The 20,445-nt window shown below is 42.1% G+C and overlaps 1 protein-coding gene across 8 annotated transcripts in view; it reads left to right on the top strand.

The window, feature by feature from the left end:
- The window catches only part of arhgap23a (Rho GTPase activating protein 23a), a 93,097-nt gene extending 72,905 nt beyond the window's left edge, over positions 1–20,192 (top strand). For 6 of the 8 annotated variants that reach the window (XM_053676028.1, XM_053676022.1, XM_053676016.1 and 3 more), the window contains 17 exons: positions 6,179–6,337; positions 6,774–6,885; positions 8,326–8,365; positions 9,401–9,532; positions 9,989–10,297; positions 10,491–10,552; positions 10,921–11,033; positions 11,130–11,248; positions 11,387–11,539; positions 13,347–13,425; positions 13,551–13,624; positions 13,875–13,964; positions 14,374–14,499; positions 14,634–14,675; positions 14,877–14,970; positions 16,235–16,266; positions 17,026–20,192. In XM_053676028.1, the coding sequence (XP_053532003.1) occupies positions 6,179–6,337; positions 6,774–6,885; positions 8,326–8,365; positions 9,401–9,532; positions 9,989–10,297; positions 10,491–10,552; positions 10,921–11,033; positions 11,130–11,248; positions 11,387–11,539; positions 13,347–13,425; positions 13,551–13,624; positions 13,875–13,964; positions 14,374–14,499; positions 14,634–14,675; positions 14,877–14,970; positions 16,235–16,266; positions 17,026–18,459 (3,170 nt within the window). In that variant the 3' untranslated portion in view covers positions 18,460–20,192. The remainder of the gene's footprint in view (positions 1–6,178; positions 6,338–6,773; positions 6,886–8,325; positions 8,366–9,400; positions 9,533–9,988; positions 10,298–10,490; positions 10,553–10,920; positions 11,034–11,129; positions 11,249–11,386; positions 11,540–13,346; positions 13,426–13,550; positions 13,625–13,874; positions 13,965–14,373; positions 14,500–14,633; positions 14,676–14,876; positions 14,971–16,234; positions 16,267–17,025) is intronic. The other 2 variants (XM_053676020.1, XM_053676025.1) reach the window with 1 other exon arrangement.
- Positions 20,193–20,445: the final 253 nt, after the last annotated feature.

The following is a 20,445-nucleotide window of genomic DNA, read 5'->3' on the forward strand; positions in this document are numbered from 1 at the left end:
CATAGTACAGTGTTTTAGAAGACAGGACCTTAGGACCCAAGACACACTTCAGACCCAGCACTACATCACAGTGTTGCTATGATATTGATATACACCAGGGGTTCTTAACCTTTTTCCCAGTGCAACCCCTTTTTGGGGTTAAAAATATGTCATGACTCTCACCCCCCTCATAAAGGCAACTCGGTATGTTACTCCAGGACAGCTATGGAACTTTGTTGTGTTGCAACAGCTGATCATGTTTGTCTGTTAATGGACAGTAGACATTAGTCTGTGGTGCTTTCTTTTAGATGGTGCCTTTAGCCGGGCCTTGCATACACCCATTAAAATGCCGTCCCTCCAGGATTTCGCACAATCAAGCAAACTCTGCAGTATTTGGAGGCGCTCGCAATTTTTCAAAATTACCGCAGATTCGGGCCAAGACGTGTCATGTGACGTCATCAGAACGCGCATTCAGCCAAAGCCTTGGTCGATTCACGTGCGTTGAACATGAGTACAGCTAAAAGGTCTCATTTACCAACAAACATCACAATGAAAGACCACGCAAAACGTTTTCATGCGAGTGCAATTTCGCCAATTCAAGTAGTTTTCCCACAAAAGAAGCACAAAGAACAAAGCGAAATCAAGCATTTTTGGCCGCAACAATCCCAAAATAACTTTTACGAAATCCTGTACGGAATGAAAATGATTTTGTTTATCTATTTTAGTGCTACTCTCATGACTCCCCAGGGTCGACTCCTGGGTTAAGAACCCTTATATACACTATACACCGATGGTCACTAGCCCCAAAAGTCTTTTCGACGTGCTGGAATATAAAGTACAACAAATATTCTGTGCCTACATCGAGTAATTCAAAACAATTCCAAAAAGCGACCCACCAGCCAGCTCTCCCCTACTATACATCAGCTAAAGCTGATGATTCCAAGACTCATGAAGTCATCCCACCACATTTGGCTCATTCTGTGTCACAAAGCAGCGTAACACACTTAGAGGAAAACACTTTCTGCCTTCTTCCGCATACATCAGCTCAAAGATGCCCACAATCGGCCAGTGTTGCTGTGATTGACAGGGGAAAGAGAGTATGCCATCTCTCCTATCCAAAGATTCTGACCAATTTTGGCAATGAATGGCTGTGGCATCATCAGGATTTCAACTCAGAGGCAGCTTTTTTTTCAGAGACACTCATACTTACTGGATTGTTCACAATATTTATATAAAAATTTCTTTGGCATTAACAACACAGCATTCCTCAAACTCCACTGCGCCAAACTAAACCATGGTTTAAACCAAGTTGTGAAAGTAGACAGTCTTTGGCAACGCTGATGAAATCCACACTATATCACTGGTGACTAGATCCAATGTGAACTATGAATGTGACGTCCATGAAAAATTACAATTGATTTATGTTGAACCAAGTCAAGCAAGACAATAAATTCACAACAACGTGTCAGCTTCCAGCCACTGCCGGTGGTGTTGTCAGGGTGAGCAGAGACACTCTCAGACAAATTTTAGGAGTTTACTGCGTTCGCATGTGGTCATCAGTGTATTTTTGCACCTCGGGAGTACTATTTAAAGTCATAGAAGCAACATTATTGACTAAATCGGTCCAAAGTTATACCTCTATTTTTGGTTATTATTGAGCTCAGACAGTACTGTTGGATCTGGTGCATTCAGGGTACACTGCGGTGGTGTGGCACAGATGCATGGGACTCGGAAGGATGGAATAAAGGGGTAGGGAGCTCAGGGGTTTTGGAGTGAGGGGGTGAGACACACTCTTAATCGGACACAATCAGCACACTCAGCTCTTTCTACCCTCAATGGTAGCATTGTGTCATGTCTGCAAAGAGGAGGGGTCTTCAAGGGCACAAGCGCACACACACACACACAACAGTAGGACCTGTGAACATCTCTCAGAAACTTCTGATGTCCCCTTGTTCTTGTGTACTTCCTGTCTGAGATCACCCCTCTGCTGTTTCTCGCTGATTTCAGTTTCCAGAGAGTGCCTCTGTGTTTGGTGTCTTCTTACTTGGATGGATCGCGGTTAGAGAAAGTGTGTAGATGGATCTGGTCGTAAGAAGGCACGTAGAAGTTCGATCAATACACCAACGTTTTTCAAACGAATCTCTGTCCACCACACAGAAGCTTTTTAAATGATTTATTTATTTTATTTTTGGGGGACTACACAGATATGAAAGAAGAGAAACGAAAAGAAAATGTTTACTCGAAAACTCACTTATAAAAGAAGTCTTAGGGCAGTTGTTGAACTCGGGCAGGAAAGATTTAAAATACATGATGGAAATGTCAAACTACAACCATTACCCCATAACAGTGGTTGTTACATTTTTTTTTTTTTCCAAAACACTGCAGCAATACAGTAAAAAATCATTTTGGTTACATTTGTGGCATCCATGTGGCATTAAGACGAAATGTAGACACCATTTTTCCTTGATCTACCTCTGCTTCATTGGTAACACACTATCCCAAAAAAGGGAATTAATTATTATTATTATTATTATTATTATTATTATTATTGGTCACTTCCCAAAGTTGATTATTTTGCCATTAAATCATGTTCTGAAGAGTTTTATTTCTCTTATAAAACAGTATTCTGTCAGCGCTAACAATTATAGATACATTTAATCCTGTGGAATGTCCCTGAAACAAGTCAGTCCGTGTTTTTACTTTCTAGTGGTGCATCAAGACGATTTGGATCAATGCATCGATTTCAAAGGCAAAACTGATTTAATAGGGGGGGGGGCATGCTGGTTGTAATGATAATGAGTCTTTATTGATCACATATACATTAGAGCACAGTGAAATTCTTTTCTTCGCATACCCCAGCATGTGAGGAAGCTGGGGTCAGAGTGCAGGGTCAGCCATGATACAGCACCCCTGGAGCAGAGAGGGTTAAGGACATTGCTCAAGGGCCCAACAGTGGCAGCTTGGCAGTGCTAGGGCTTGAACCCCCGACCTTCTGATCAGTAACCCAGAGCCTTAACCACCAAGCCTTAACCACCACTGCCCGTTTTACCGCACACCACCTGGGTTGGGGGTTCGAATCTCACCTCCGCCCTGCGTGCGTGGAGTTTGCGTGTTCTTTCTGTGCTTTGGGGGTTTCCTCCCCCAGTCCAAAGACATGCATTTCCAAAATGTCTGTAGTGTGCGAATGTGTGCGTGTTTGTGCCCCACCTTGTGCCACAAGACCCTGTGTCGGATAAGTGCTGTGGAAAATGGATGGATGGATGGATGGATGGAAAGATGGATGTATTTAAAAGGTTTTGCAAGGTGATTATTCACAAACTTATGGTACTTCCACCCCAAAATCTAAAGTTCTCACATTTCAATTAGAGTCCTGAGGTTTATATCCCTATCACTTGTGTTATAGCACTCAGTCTATAGAATTTCTCTCTCTTTTGAATTAATAAGACAAAGAAACACGCCTTCCGTCCTGAAGACTTTCCTATGTCAGAAAAGTTCAAGGAACAGCTTTACGTTTGGCTGACACTGGAGACTCCTTCCACGAATGCTTAATGAAATGTCTCCTCACAGAATTATACACATGTTTAAATTTGTTTATACAGAGCATTCGCCATACAAGTTGCACTGTAAGTTACTATGAAAATGACAATATATGAGAACGAATACATTAATATAAACCTGTGGAAATGAAGCAGCGCCATCTGACCAATCAGAGCTGAAACTTCTGCAGCACTGGGATGTAAAGATGTTTACTGGCTACTTCAAGAACAGCCCTTAGAGTATTATGAGTGAGTTTTGTATAAACATGTATTTGATCTGTTCTCAGTACAGGGAAAGGTTTTGAAATCATTGCTCCTGGAAACTGTGTATAGTAAAAAGAAAAGCAGGTTGAAAATGTTGGCGTTTCTCTTTTAATTCTGGTTGTGGTTTTTTTTTGTTTTTGTTTTTTTTGCATTACTGAGCAGCAGTAAAAAATAGACGCCTGACCAGTTTGTGATGTCTATACTGTGAATGCACAGTGTTCATGGAAAGGGTATGTTCTGTATGTTAATGGTGCTGCTTTTCCGTGTGTGAGCTCGGCCTGCAGTAATAAGCGCCTTTGTTAAACCCACAGTGCAGCTATTTCTGCCAGTGGCTGGAAAACAGGCCCAGTCCAGATTCTGCATCCCAAACTGGGAATGTTTCCGCCCCTGCGCTCTCTCTCGTGGTCTCTCTCTCTCTCTCTCTCTCTCTCTCTCTCTCTCTCTCTCTGTGTGAGAGAGTGATTGGGAATGTTTGCTCTCTCTCTCTCTCTCTCTCTCTCTCTCTCTCTGGTTTCTCATCCACCTCCAGAACTGAGCATGAGAGAACGGTTAACTCGGTGCTGGCATGGAAGTACGAGAGCGGGAACAGAAATTTAGAACGGCAGGGAAAAAGGGATATGATTAGGAATTGAAGAGAACAAAGAATGATGGAGTTCCGGTTGAGATGAGTTGACGTACACCTGCTGACGATGACAAGAAGGGACGTGAGGAAAACGGCTGTATGGGGCGTAAGAAAGCTGACAGAGTTGGAAATTATGAAAAAAGGAACTAGAGTGAAAGAAGGTGGGTGAAAGGGATGAAAAATGAACGAGGTTGTCGTGATTAGTGAATATAGATTTATATATGACGAGATGAAGCGAGAAAAGGTTCAAATAAAATCTTAGTTCAAGTGTGGTTAATGGGAAAACGCCATCCTTTCTTGGCTTTTGTAGCAGTGCGTTCTGCTGCCATCTGGCGGTTTGGGTTAATATTGCAGTGTGTCAGATGGGACTGATTTCCAGTACTGGCAGTTTCACACAGTCAGGTCAGGCCTGGTGCTGAGAAGAAATATGCACAGAGATAAATAATTAACACACAGAGCTTGTTTCTCTAGCTGCGGAGGTCACGAGGGAACTGAAAGCAGAAGTGTTTAGAGGAGTTGTAAGCGGGCATTGTCACTTTATATACAAAAAAAAAAATCATTTATGTTGTTGGGGAATGGGTTTCATAGCGTTAGTTAGCATTGTGGAAGACTGATTTAATAATCAAGTGCAGGATTTAAACGAGGATTTACATTAACTTTAGATATAGATTGGTGGACAATTTGGATCAGATTGGCACAACAGTGCGAACGCTGTGTCTTTGGAGAATTTTCATCACTTTCATAACAAAATGAACAGCCATGTAGTGTGTAGTTTGAACTAATAACATTCAAAGAGGACGACGTGGTACATGGAAAGACTCTTTGTATGACTCGAGCTTGCTAGCTGACTTAGCTAACGTTATGACAGGTGTTATAGTATATTTTGACTCATTTGTATACTATAATATAAATCACTAAGAATATGACAATGATACTGAAATCCCAGCTAGTTTACTGTGCATATTTAGTAATATTGTAAGCATATTTAATTAGCATATGTTCTGGACAGTATCTGGATTTGTAATAAAGGTAAAAGCTGTATAGATGGTTCCATTCTATGTCACTTTAGCAGTTTTATGGACATTAGCGGCGTTAAACAATGACCACAGATTATTTTAGTGAATTTAAAATGGCACGCTCGGGACTCCTCCCATGACGTGTTCCTTGGCTTTATCTATAACTTGACAAACACTGCTATAAAGTAAAGCACCGTTTAGAAACCTACACAAGCACACATTCATAGGTTCATAAAAGAACTGAAACTTCGTTTTTAGTACAAAAACGTCTCACCCGTCTCATTTCCACATTGAACACGTTTCTCATGGAGGATAAAGATTCAGGTAGGATCAGAGTTGATTTATTTCATCTTTTTTCTCTCTCTCTCTTGCTATTTTAGTTTTCTGGTTTTAAAACGTCCTTCCGATTCGAACTGGTTTTTCTTTACTTTCTTTTCCTCTCCGAACCTCCATTCTTTTCACTTGTACGAAGTCGGTTTTGTCCGACGGCTCGTTTCGGTTTTGCGGTTTGGCGTGTTGTTTGTACGGTGTTTCTGTGGATGAGAGAAGAACACGTATGTTTAATGAGTTAACCCTGCAGCACTGTTTTTGCTCTTCCTTTACCCTGTGCCCTCTCGTTTCTTTCTGCTCATCCCTGCTTTTACCTGTTGTCTAATGATTTCCTTCTATTCCTCTCCTCTCCCCTCTGTATCCTTCACCTTCCCTTCATTTTCCCATCCTCTTTTCCTTTCTTTCTTCCCTTCTTTTTGCTCCTCCAACAGATGAGCCAACCAGCCCGAGCGCAGATCTGCGGGCGTGTCACGTCCCCGCCTCATCCGTCGTGTCCAGTGGCGGCCTTAAGTCCGCCACCGCTGTGGGGACGAGCCCCGTCTCCCCAACCTTCACCTTTCCCCTCAGCCGCCTCTCGTCCCATGACTGCAGTGAGTCTCGCACAGAGAGAGAGAGAGAGAGAGAGAGATGCATGCTCAGACATACCCCAGTGAAATGCACACACGTACATTTGAGAGTTTTACGACACATACACATCCCACTGGTTCTTGCATCCACATCTAAACTCGTGCATGTATTAGAACATGAGACAGAAACGATAGACTGCATCTGCATGCTGTCCTGCATGTGCACACGATCGAACCACAACTGGACCGAACGATCTACAGCAGACCCAGAAGCTCTGGAACAACATCCCTCTATCCGCCCTGCATCCCTCCTACAGATCCCCTTCTCATCCCGCTCGCTATTCTCTCATCTCCTCCTCGCTGTCTTATCCTGTCGCTTAACACTCTCCGTCTCACGCCGTCCCATTTCTCCTCACTCAGTACAAATCAGCTCTTCTTCTCTTCTCATCTTTCTGAGCAGGCAGCATCAAGTCCAGTCGCCGCTGTTCCTACCTGTTGGCCATCACTACCGAGCGCTCCAAGTCATGTGACGAGGGACTCCACACTCTCAGAGACGACGGCCGGGTCTTCTCGTGAGTGCCCTGGATTTATGAGAGCGTTTGGCTTTACACCAAACGTCTGAATTATTATTCAGTGTCGCTGATCAGAGTTGATTCCTGCATTATATGTATATATTTATTGCTCTGTCTCTAAATGTGAGGAATTTGAATTTAAATATACTTTTAAGACGGGGGTTCGCAAACGTTTCGCAGCCGGCGATCCCTTTCAGTGTAAAAGAATTTCTAAGGACCCTCTCATGATCGCAGCATAGATTTAACTGAAATATGGATCATATAATCATATACACTTATTCAACCCATTAGAGATTTTTATTCCAGAACTTTCCCCTCATCCAGATGTAGATTTGAAACACGGTGTATCATATTAACAACACATTTTATTCAAATTTACTTAAGATTAGAGTTAGATTAAAGCCCTAAAGTATTGTTTAGATTAGCCCAGTTCATTTCAAGTGACCTGTCAGTTAGGCTTCCAGCTATGAACTAAATAATAACCATGATAACCCTGATCCTAGTCGATAGTCATCTCCATTATTGTCATGTGTTTTAAAAAGAAGAAGATGATGAAACAAAAAGCATAACTGAATTCTGGAAAAACCTTTCTTAACCCTTTCATGCATAGTTTCCACACTCATGAACAGTGCATTTAAGGCTTTTTTTTTTTTTTTTTTTTTTTTTTTTTACATTTTAGCAAAATATAAGATTTAAATCATCTCAAAATTGGTTGAGATCAGTAATGTAAATTAACGTTAACTTCTGTAGGTTTCTAGACTATTTGTCGAATTTCTATCGTCAACAACTTTCTATCTAAATTTTTTTTTTTAAATTAATAAATAACCAAAAAAAATTTACAGTAAAAAATGTTTTTTTGTGTGTCAGACTTCACTGCATTCCTTACATTAAAAAAAAAATTGTTTGTTTTAAATTAGTGTAGGTGGATGGATTTTTTTTTTTATGTACCTATATACCTACATAAAACATAACCTTTTATGTTTTTTTTATGCATCATGCAATAATCCCAAACTGTGTAAGCTGTATATGTCCAAAATTATATTTCCTAAAAATCTTTGTCTTCATTACATATTTCTGACCTGAATGTTAAACATTTTGGATATTCAAAGATTTTTTTTTAAAACTTTACAATCCATTTACTTTTTAATATTTGACATTTAAACACAGTCAGAGTTCGTATACTGTATTTTAAGTAAAAGGGAAAAAAAAGAGAGAAAATGAAAGAATCTGGATGGACATAAAATAATTTATGCATGAAAGCGATATGGAAAGGCTGAATATTTTGTAATTGGGCTAATAACGGGAGAAAAAAGCGCGTATTAGAACCACTCACTGATAGAGATTGGCAAATATTCTACGCATAGACGTTTGATGATTTATGCTACAAGATGATCTGTTTGCATGCCTACTGACTCATATTGTTTATTTAATTCCTTTCAGGAGGTTGCCAAAGAGAGTTAAAAGCATCTTCCGCGATGGGGTAAGTACAGCCCACTAAAGTAGTATGCAAAAAAAAAAAAAAAAAAAAAAAACAGCCAGTAGTAGCCAGTAGAGGATCCTCCTGATCCTCCTGCAAACTGTTTTCCACCTCGTAAATTCCAGGTCAAAATGAGCCGAATATAATATCTGTAATGTAAGCACGGCTTTAAAAGTTATCCCCATTTGAGAGTGTGAGTTAAATACAGAGATGTTTAATAGTAGTTCTACTTTGAGTGAAAAACTGACAATAGCAGGACAGAGCAGTTAAACGAGTCTGAATGGAATTTACACGTGAGCTTCACACACTGGCACGGAAGAATGTAATTTTGACCAATCAGGTTCCAGCATTTGACACCTTACATATTTTTCTGCTTCATTTAGAGATATGTGCCATTATAGAAGATGAATGCGCTATGATTCTATATGTAAGGGATAATCCACGGCTAGGTGTGCGTTACACGATTTTACTGCATGACATGGAGGCAAAGAAGCACCTGACTCGGCAGAGTGCATTAGAATCATGTAACGCACACCTAACCGTGGATTATCCCGCTGATACCACCGTCGCTCACCAGCACTGACAAGTTAAAGCTCTGGTTAATGTTTACAGCGGAAAATTTACAGAAAGTATCAAAATAACAGTTCATTTTCGTTCGTTATTTTATATACGGGTTGTTAGATCTAGAATTCTGCCCACTCCTAATCATTCCCAGAGATAAAGTAGTGCGATAAGATTACATTTATTTGAATGAATTATAATAAACAGTTATTAGAGAGAGCGAGAGAGATTATGCGTGTGCGAATTACCTGTTTCTGTGCTTCTCTACTAATAATGAAGCTGTGAGTTTAACTTCTGTATGCAACTGTAACTATATGTTACTATGGTTACAGTTGTTTATAGCCAGCGCATTAATATAGAACGGTAATTTTAACCGACTGAAACTTTTTGAACGCACACCTTCCAGCCAATCAGTATCGAGTATTCAGACGGACCATGGTATAACTTACTTTATTTAATGTGTGTGTGTGTGTGTAGTCTCTGGACAGCTTGGCTGATGAGGCTCGCTCGAAGCGTCACTCTGCCTCGGAGCTGGGCAGCATCAGCTACAGTGACGTAAGGAAAGAAGGATGGCTGCACTACAAACAGATCCATACTGAGAAGGGCAAGGTGAGACAGGAAGCAGGGCCGTACTGTATTATCACACACGCAGGAGAGATTCACTCTGCGTTAAAAACAATACAGATTACACAAGCAAAAATGTGTGCGCGTGTGTTGTGGATCTAAATGTGACTTACATAATGACGCCTCAGAGATTTCACTCGGAGCAGCTCAGGCTCTTTGAGTCATTTCTGTGATAATGTACAGAATGTTTAAATATATTCACTGTGATTGTTAAATCTCATATTTTTGTGTCTTTCACTGGTTTGTGTGAGATACAATGATTTAGCAGTATTATTATGGCTTTACCTCTTTTTTTTTTAATTCTCATATTCAGCTCTGTCTTTACATGATGGATTCCCTTTTCATATATATTCCCTTTTCATCTCTCTGTCTTTCTCTCTCTCTCTCTTTCTCTCGTTCTCTTCTTTTCATTTTTCTGCCATCTTTCTGTTCACGTTTCAGAAGGTGGGCAGTGCCATTCGTCCCTGGAGGCGGGTTTTCTCAGTGTTGCGCTTCGGTGCGCTCTACCTCTACAAAGACAAGCGGGATGCGCTGCTGAAGGGTGCCGCCCTGGGAGGCGGATCCGAAGACGAGCAACCAATCAGCCTCCGCGGCTGCCTGGTGGACATCGCGTACAGCGAGACGAAGCACAAGAACGTTCTGCGACTGACCACGCAGGACTTCTGCGAGTACCTGCTGCAGGCTGAGGACCGAGACGACATGCTGGAGTGGATCAGAGTGATCGGGGAAAGCAGCAAGACTGACAGCGAGGTGAAGAACACACACACACACACACACACACACACAAAAAAACTTAGTTATGAACAAAAAAAAAAGTGAAGTACTTTTATTTTCTCTTTAGACCTTTTGCTGAGATATTAATTCGGTAAATAGTACCGGTTTCTGTTTGTTTTGGATTTTTTTGCTGTATAAAGATGATAGACTGCTCATGTGTGTGTTGTAGGAGTTGGGATTCTCTCGACAAGCTCTCATCAACAAGAAACTGAATGACTACAGGAAGCAGAGGTAAGTCTAGATAACATGCTGGATTTGATATGAGCTGGACGTGAAACATTTCGAATAATCATCATTATGTTGATTATGTTGTATTAAACATGGCTCATGCATTAAGTCAGTGTTTATTTATGACATTATTTAATATAGAGGTCGTATGACGCACTTCAAAATGCATGAGCTACAATTCCACATATGTATTTTGTTGAATTGACGATATTATTTATGGGGTTATTCTGTGTGTTATAATATTTGATATTGTTCAGTGTTTATGTTTGAACACTGAGGTGTGCAATTTTGTGACGAACTCTTCACTATAAAAAGCTCTTAATGAAAAGAGTGGTTTCTCATTGTTGTTGTCTCTCCGTGGCTCCGTTTAGTCCGACAGGTAATAAGCCTGACTCATCTCCCCGAGTGCCACGCATGACCTTCTTGCTCCCCAAGGCCGACAACAGCAGCGCGCCCCCACGCTCCCCCAAACACGAAGCCAAAGGTCAGCTTGTTTTACACACGCTCAGCCAAACATTATGTCTTCTATCTTTTCTCTTTCTTTGTTTTCGTTCGTAATCATTTCCCTTCCCACTCTCAGAGGAGAGCAGTCCTCCCAAGTCTCCATGGGGCATCAACTTCATGAAGAAAGCGAAGAAGGCGGACCCGAAGGCGTTTGGAGTCCGGCTGGAGGATTGCCAACCCGCCTCCAATAACAAGGTCTGAATGGGAGCGCTGGTCTGAATCGGTTCTTTAGAGAATAATTATGAGGACTCTCCCGGCTTACTAGTACTGTATGTGTGTGTGTATGTGTGTGGGTGTGTGTGTGTGTGTGTGTGTGGGTGTGTGTGTGTGCAGTTTGTTCCTCTGATTGTGGAGATCTGCTGTGGCTTGGTGGAGGAGATGGGTCTGGAGTACACTGGGATCTACAGAGTGCCAGGTAACAACGCTGTGGTGTCCAGCCTGCAGGATCAACTCAACAAGGGCTGCGACATTAACACAGCGGAGGAGGTGAGACACACACACATTCCTATAAAAAAAAAAATTACAATTAAAATTAAATTGTAAAAGAATTATCGGCACATGAATCATAAATGAAAGATATTGATTTTTATTATTGTGCAGCGTTTACTAAGTACCTCTAGAAATAACGTGACTTTTTAAGTAATTGTTATGTAACCATAAGTGCTAGGGCACATTGTATAAAATAATTGTTTTATTAATTGCATTAAATGGTACTTAAATAGATTATACGGTATATACGTGCAATTGTCCAATCAGCCAATCATTTGTCAGCAGTGCAAAAAATACAAATAAAAAAATCATACAGATCAAGAGTTTCTGCTTTTGTTCATATTAAATGGTCTGCACTTATATAGCGCTTTTATCCAAAGCGCTTTACACTGTGTCTCATTCACCCATTCACACACGGTAGCAGAGCTGCCATGCAAGGCGCTAACTTGCCATCGGGAGCAACTTGGGGTTCAGTGTCTTGCCCAAGGATACTTCGGCACATGGAGTCATGTGGGCCGGGAATCAAACCGCCAACCCTACAATTAGTGGACAACCCGCACTACCACCTGAACCACAGCCGCCCAACGATAAACATCAGAATTGGGGGGAAATGTGAGATCTCAGTGACTTTAACCATCGCATTGTTGTTGGTGCCAGATGTGCTGATTTGAGTATTTTAGAAACTGCTGAGCTGGGATTTTCACACACAGCAGTCTCTAGAGTTTACACAGAATGGTGCAACACAAATAAACTTCCATTGAGCATTAGTTCTTATGCTGGAATCGGCTTGTTGTTTAGAGAGGCCAGAGAATGGCCAGACTGGTCTGAGCTGACAGGAAGGCGATGGTAACCCAAACAGCCACTCTGTACAACCGTGGTGAGCAAAAAAAGCACCTTAGAATGCACAACATGTCAGAGCTACAACAATACAGGACAACACTGTTCCAGTCCTGTCAGCCAAGAACAGGAATCTGAGGCCACAGTGGGCACAGACTCATCAAAACTGCAGCCTATCCCAGGGAACTCAGGGTACAAGGCTGGGGACACCCTGGACGAGGTGCCAACCCATCGCAGGGCACAATCACACACTACAGACAATTTGGAAATGCCCGTCAGCCTACAACGTATGCTTTTTGGACTGGAGGAAACCCGAGTACCGTGAGGAAACCCCCAAAGCACGAGGAGAACGTGCAAACTCAGCGCACACAAGGTGGATTCAAACTGGAGGTGCGAGGCAAACGTGCTAACCACTAAGCCATTATGCCCCCTAGATGTTTGATGACTGGGGGGAAGAAAAACATCACCTGGTCTTTTTACAATTTTCACCTGCCCAGGTTTGGTGAGCCTGATTGGAAAATTTCATGAGTGAGCTGGTATCCAGATGTTATTGACATCATATTAGACAATCAATGATCAATCACTAAATTTGATTGACAGACAAAGTGACGTAAGATAAGAGTAAATGACATTATAGCATCAAAACCATTAATTATTTCTCACAGGTTTTTTTAATCATGTATGTACATGTCGGTATGTAGTCATGGGATTATTTCTTTCGGAATGCCCTATTTTTATTTTATTTTGGTGTCAAATTAAATTTCAGTTACGCACTCGTACTGTTAACATTAAAATGTTTCTCACCATTCATACATGAATACGAACTAATCCGATACATGCAAACTGTTAAATATTATACCGAGTGCTGCATTTATCTGAGGTCAGCATCAATATGTAAATATCCTGAATGACAAAGATGATCTATGATTATTTATCTTGTGGTGTCTTGTATTTCTGTCTGATCCAGCGGTGGCAGGACTTGAATGTGGTGAGCAGCCTGCTCAAATCTTTCTTCCGCAAGCTCCCGGAGCCCCTCTTTACTGATGGTGAGACTTTAGTAATTACCTACAGACTGTGAGGCGTTTCGTTATAAAGATTTGAAGTCATTAGTGCTGAAATAACTCGTTAACACAATTAGCTGGCGTCTACTTCTTTTCGTTTTCTCTGATAGACAAGTACAACGACTTCATCGACGCCAATCGTATGGAGAATCCAAGTGACCGGTTGAAGACTTTGAAAAAACTGGTACGAGTGTGCAGTCTTTAATGGTGTATTCGCTTACACACTCTTTAACTTGTACATTTATTTTACTGTGTTTCTAATGTAAGGAATAAAAACACTCGAATAGGTGCCGTTATGGAAAAATAATCAACAGCAGGGTGATACGACGTGGCCTTGTTGATTATTTTCCGATATCAGCAGGTACTTGAGCGTTTTTGTCCCTCTCGTCCTACACCGCTTTGCTTAAAGACTCTCACGTCGTATTTCTCTGCAGATCCAAGATTTGCCAGATCATTACTTCCACACTCTGAAGTTTCTAATCGGTCATCTGAAGACCGTAGCCAATCATTCGGAGAAGAATAAGGTCAGTTCCGTCTAACGTGTACATATCGCTTGTGTTACTTTTTGACCTGGACAGAGTGCGAGTTATTAATCCTTTATTAAAAGAATACTCCATCCATCTCTGTTCACCACACGCGTACTGTACTGCAGGTGTGATTACCACAGACAGGAATTTTGTTACATTTCTTTGTACTGAAAAAAAAAAAAGAAGAAGAAAGAATAGAAAATCTTTTTTTTAGTTTGAGACAGAAATGAGAGAACATTTTTACAGATAAATAAATAAATAAATAAATAAACAAAACACAGATGGTGTAGAGATTAGGTTAAAAATACTGTCTTATATTAGGGTTTAAGATATATTGTACTTGTGTAGGAGTGTTAAATTGACCTGCGGAGATATGTATTGTGTATGTGTGTGTGTGTGTGTGCAGATGCAGCCTCGTAACTTGGCGCTAGTGTTTGGGCCCACTCTTGTGAGAACATCGGAGGACAACATGACAGACATGGTGACCCACATGCCTGACCGCTACAAGATCATCGAGACTCTCATCCAACATGTAAAGCTTTCTCATGCTCAACACCACAACTAAACTTTAATTATCTTTATTTCAGTTTTTTTAAATTATTTTTTTTAAACTTTGAATTCGAAACACATTTGCCCGTTCTTTTTTCTCTCTCGCTGCTTGTGCAGTGCGCCTGGTTCTTCAGTGAGGAACACGACAAGGATGAAAAGGTACGTTATAGCTGAAATGAGAAGTGATTACTCTGATAGTCATTATTATTTTTATTTGATGTTTATCACATCATTTCACTGAGGAAGCTAAAAATCATGATTAAATATGAGTCGTTAGAAGCCCTAGAATGAGCCCTAGAATGAGCCCTAGAATTACTGTGTATTAAAGTTATTCTTTCTTTCGTTTCTTGTTTCTGTCAGACGCCAGTGGACACAGAGGACGTTCAGCCCGCCCCCAACATAGATCACCTCTTATTGAACATTGGCCGAGCCGGCCTCCTGGGCGAGATCTCAGGTGAGAGCCTTCCCAACCTGTTTACTGTCTAAGAGCAAACCGCACTGAAGTTGCTCAAGTCTGTTTTAAATGACTGATGCTGTGTTCAAGAGCTCCTCTGATTTTACACCAGTAGGATTTTGAAATATTTTGAGTTAGGCCTGAGCGATATGACGATATAATGTCAATATCATGATACGTCCTTTGGGGATATCGTAATATCTATATTGGCATGCCAAATTTGAACATTCAATTTTATCCTAAACATGGTGAGTGTTAAAATATTTATTTATATAAGTCTGCCATTTTATTTGTTTTCTTTTTTATTAACAAAGATGTTACATTTTTGTAGACGGTAAATAAAATGGCATCAAAATCCTTTTTTTTTTTAAATGCAACAATACTGTAGTTCCTTCCAATATGTGACACAAACCTATATATTGTGATACTGTATACTGTAGCATGTACTGTAGAAATCAAGAATCGTGATATGATCGTTTTCTTATATTGCCCACCCTTATTATGAGTGGTGTTCCCAGAATGTGGCACTACAGGCTGTAGAAACGATTATAAAAGTGTGTTTAGATTTCTTGCATGTTGAGTGCTCTGTACTTCTCCATTTTCTTTTATTTTTCATCTTTTTTTCCTTCTGTTTTTGTATTCCTCTACCAATTTCTCTCTCTATACGTTTCTGCGTCCTTCTCATAGCTGAGCCTGTGGAGCAGCCACCGCGGTAGGATGGGTTTCGCCTGGCATAGCCTGTGTGTGTGTGTGTGTGTGTGTATGTGTGAGAGTGAGTGACTTTCTGATGGTGACTGGGTGTGCTTATGTGACTCATGTCAATGCAATGTTCCCTCACCCCATGTCTCTGAAATCATCCTCCCTGCCCTTATGCCCTTTCCTGCTCTCGCCTCCTACATGGCTTCTCTGATGGGTCGATGTCCTCAGTATGTGACGTAATGTCAACAGTGTGTGTCGGTTCCTCTTTAACGCTGCAGATTTGGAGACCCTGTTCACATTTGAGCATCACTTCAAGACAATCAATAACCATTCGTCGTGCACATGTTGCTTGGTCTGAATCTTGTGTGAACATTGTCTCCTGTTGGGATGCTTCATATTGAATGACAGTCACAGAGTCAGGAAGACACGATGCAGTTCATGCTCGTTGCTTGAAGGTGTCTTACTTGCCTCTGTGCCTCTCATTTCTTAGGAACATGTCTGTATACGTATTCATCCTGGCCTCTTTCTCTCTTCTTTCTCTTTTTCTATTTTATTATGATTTTAGACTCAACCAACAGTGATTCAGCGAAATCTAAGGTAAGGCTTGAGTAAGAGTTGCAGTTCAAACGCTTGTGTTATTTGTTTTCAAGCTGTACCTATACATACTATTTGAGAGTTTAAGGATTTGGAGACCTCTCTGGCAGAAAGAACTGCGAGCGACTGTTATTACGTCCTGTAAAAATGCATTCATATTTTATTTGCTTAAAGGATGTAGTATTGAAGGGGACACGGTGGCTTAGTGGTTATCATGTTTGCTTCGCCCTGTGTGTGCAGAGCTTGCATGTTCTCCCCGTGCTCTGGGGGTTTCCTCCAGGTACTCCAGTTTCCTCCCCCAGTACAAAGACATGCACTGTAAGCTGATTGGCATTTCCAAATTGTCCGTTGTGTGTGAATGTGTGCGCGACCGTGCCCTGTGATGGGTTGGCACCCTGTCCAGGGTGTCCCCCGCCTTGTGCCCCGAGTTCCCTGGGATAGGCTCCAGGCTCCCCGCGACCATGTGTAGGATAAGCGGTATGGAAAATGGATGGATGGATGTTATATGTTCATGTCACAGCACAATTTTTTATTAATAGTAAAGTTTTATTGTTGCTGTCTTTGCGCTATATTGGACATTAGGCATAAAAAATACTAAATAAAATAAAGGGGTTTCCCAGTGCACAGTTAGACCAAACTGGCTTTCTGTTCACTGTATAACAACAACAAACATAAACCCTTTTAAATAATGCGTCTTTAAACACTATTCTGATCATTCTGTTTGACATCCTGTAATGACGGTCAGACCTCTATCATTGTCAGGGCTCCGGAGGGTCGAAACGTGACCTCACAGCCAAGGACTTCCTGACAACGCTGGCCATCATGTCTGCTGTGACTCGGAGGCGCAGAAAACGTCCTGTTGCCGGCCTCCTGGGCAGCAGCACTGACGACGACTCCGAACAGGAGCCAATCAGAGCCGATCTCACTGTGGAGCGGGAGGGGGAGGGAAAGGAGACGGAGCGGTGTGAATCTGACACGGCTCCGCGTGCAGAGGCAGAAGAGGACGAAGATGAGGAAGAGGAAGAAGACGACGAAGGGAATGTGGAAGTGACTGTGGCCTCGCCAGGTAAGGACAAACCCAGAATGCCTTGTGAGGAAGAAGCACACTCAGTGATCCTGAGTGAGGAAGAGGACCAGAGGTCAGAGATGAAAGGTCGCGGCTGGAGAGGGGATGATGCACGTTCTATTGTATCGGGTTACTCCACTCTGTCTACGCTGGGCCGGAGTTTAGCATCCGAGGGGCGGGGCGACGACGCAGACGATGAGCGGAGCGAGCTGGTGAGCGAGACGGACAACGAAAGCGGCTTTGCTTCACGCTCTCTCACGCAGGAGCGTCCTGAGAAACGCACGCCACCTCCATCAAATACACACACCTCACCAGAACCGACCACACCACGCAGCTTCCTGTACACGTACTGCAAACCCTCCATACCTACTTCTACTCCCGCTCCCGCTTCCACAGCAGCACCTCCTCCCATCCCTTCCAAACGCCCCACCCCTGAGCCTGTAGAAAGAGGAACCGAAAGTACAGCACGCTCCTCCACTCCATCCACCTCCTCCTCCACTGCCTCCCAGCGCCTCCAAAACCGACCCTCCTTCAACTCCCATCGGCTCATTCAGTGTGACACTTTAGCGCGCCGGCGGCTAAAAGCAGATAAGGCTAAAGCTCGTTCACTAGATCCTTTAGAAGTCTGTAGCGCTTCACCCACCGAGGAGGAACAACAGTCCAACAAAGGGCGAACGAGAACCAGCCTTCCGGAATCCTCCGCTTCTCACTCACCCAAACTCACCCCATCCAGTGGTCACCTCTTAGCTTCACCCCCTGCCCTGGGCTCCACCTCTGGCTCGACAAGTCAGGCATCACTAGCAGAGCAGGTGCGTGCACGTCTGCTCGGTTCAGCGGAGGACATGCGTTCTGTGGGCCTGAGGAAACCTCTCTCGCCTGAGACCCGCCGCCGTAGGCGGGCCTGGAGGAGACACACAGTGGTGGTCTCGCCTTCTGACTCCTCGCACAAAAGCGCTCAAGTCTCCTCTGGCGTTAACAACAACAACAAACCCCCGGCCCCACCCCCAAAACCTTTCATTTTAATCCGACGTCCTGGGGATAAGCCCATGCCCGGTCCCCAGCGCTCTGCAGCCGACACCTCTTCATCGCTCCGGGCCCATACTACCTCCCAGTTCCAGGAATGCTTGTGATAGCATTTGAATTGGACTGATCGGATTCTTTAGTACAGAGTGTGTATGTGGAGGTTTCACACCAATACCCTATTTTCCATTAACATGGTGCTTGTTCTGGGAGCCTGGGAACCTGGGAACCTTTTCGTAAACAGCCAACCAACATTTCCACTGGTGTAAGAGCTAATGTTTATACCTCTTACCTCGTTTTGTCAACAAAGTCTGTGAACTGAGCAGAGGCATCATCATAGACCACGATAACACCCAAGACACCTTACCTTTAGCAACATAGTCTGCAGTTTTGCTAGCATTAGCTTTAGCAACGTAGCTACTATTTAGTTGCTTAGTGGTTCTTAGTGGTTCTCGTCAAACCACTGAGTCACAGCAGCAACTCATCATTTCTTCAAAAATCCCTCTGTTCAGAACTTGGCCATGTTAATAACTCGACAAGTTGTTGTTACGGCGAGGAAATGGCGCCAGCCCAATGCCCTAAAATCACCCATTTTTGGTTCCAGACAAGCAGCATTTTAGTGCTGGAACCACACCAATTGCCCCAACTGTTTTGAGAGTATACGCTCACTCGGGAATCAGCACCGGCACCTAGTTGGTGGAAGAGGGGTATCGATGAACGGGTTCGCTTACTGTGTTTTCCTTTTTCTCATTCATAGCTGCTCTGCTTGCACGGCACAGGGCTTCTTTTAAACGTTGCCAAAGTTTTTATTCTCTCTTCTTCAGTCTTTCGAGTGCTCTTTTAACACGGTGTTACGAAAGCGCCAGAGAGCAGCAGGGTCTCTATGTAACATTTTAAAGAACTGCCAGGATTCTTGCCACACACTCACACTGGGGTCATTGTGTGTTTCTGTATCCTCCCTTAAGACGTGTCCTCATTCTCTCACTGTGTCCAATGGAGGGAATGCCAAATTGAAAAAAAAACAACATTTTTTAAAATTCACCCGCTTTTTACCTTTTTCTTGTTACCATGACGATGCTGCCTCATCACAGATCCTACAAAGGTTACACAAACATTTACACAAATACACACATTCTTTCGTCTACTCGACTACAGACTTCAACAAAGTATTAATGCAGTATTAGCGAGGCAGCGTTTACCGATATCAGATGTGTCGGGAACTGACCTTAGACCCCATAACCTCGCAAGACAAATTGTGGCGTGTTCACAACCCTCAAACACACACCGAGCACACACTGCTCGTTCTAAGCATTTCTTCATCTGTGTATGTATGTGTGTCTGAAACGGTTTGTGTATAGTGTGTCTGTGTGTTCAGCTATTTTGTAACATTTGTACAAAGCCTTGCTAAGTTAATCTTGTAAATATGCATATAATATCGTATTTGTTTTTTTGTTGGGTTTTTTTACTTTTTTTTTATATGGTTTACAAAAAAGTGCACATAGGTGCACGATCATTTCTTTTAAGATTTTACTTGAAATCGTTTCTTTAAAGTTTCTTTTTGTTTTGTATACAGTATACATAAAATATATATATTATATATTTTGTATGAATATAATAAGTACTTTTGTTTGGGGTGTTATTTGTTTTAAACAAAACAACCAGAACTAAACCTCTGATAGACTGTTGTTTATTTCCTCGTAAATGGCCTTTTCTCTGTGACTTACCAGTACTATGCAGAACTCCATACACCTCAATGCAAAGAAAAGAACTTTAACCTGCAGAAGAGTGTCTGTCCAATGGCCTGTCACGTGCTATAATAAATTCCTTATTGCTGGGCATTGCAGTGCGCTGTCGTGTCGGTTTGCTTTATTTAATTGAGTACTGTTTAGTGCATATTGATTCATCTTTCCTTGGACAGATTATGGCTGATTTCGCAATTGCGCTGCCATCTTTTATCATTACGGTGGATGAAAACTATACAAATAAAATAACCAAGAGCCAGAGGGGAAGAAAAAAATAAATTAATAAAATTATGCAAGGTTAAACATTGAAAGCATTCTTTGACTTTTCAAAGATTTTTTTGTTTTTTATTCCCA

The sequence above is a fragment of the Ictalurus punctatus genome, chromosome 2, assembly GCF_001660625.3.
Source record: "Ictalurus punctatus breed USDA103 chromosome 2, Coco_2.0, whole genome shotgun sequence".
In the NCBI taxonomy this organism is placed as follows: Eukaryota; Metazoa; Chordata; class Actinopteri; order Siluriformes; family Ictaluridae; genus Ictalurus; species Ictalurus punctatus.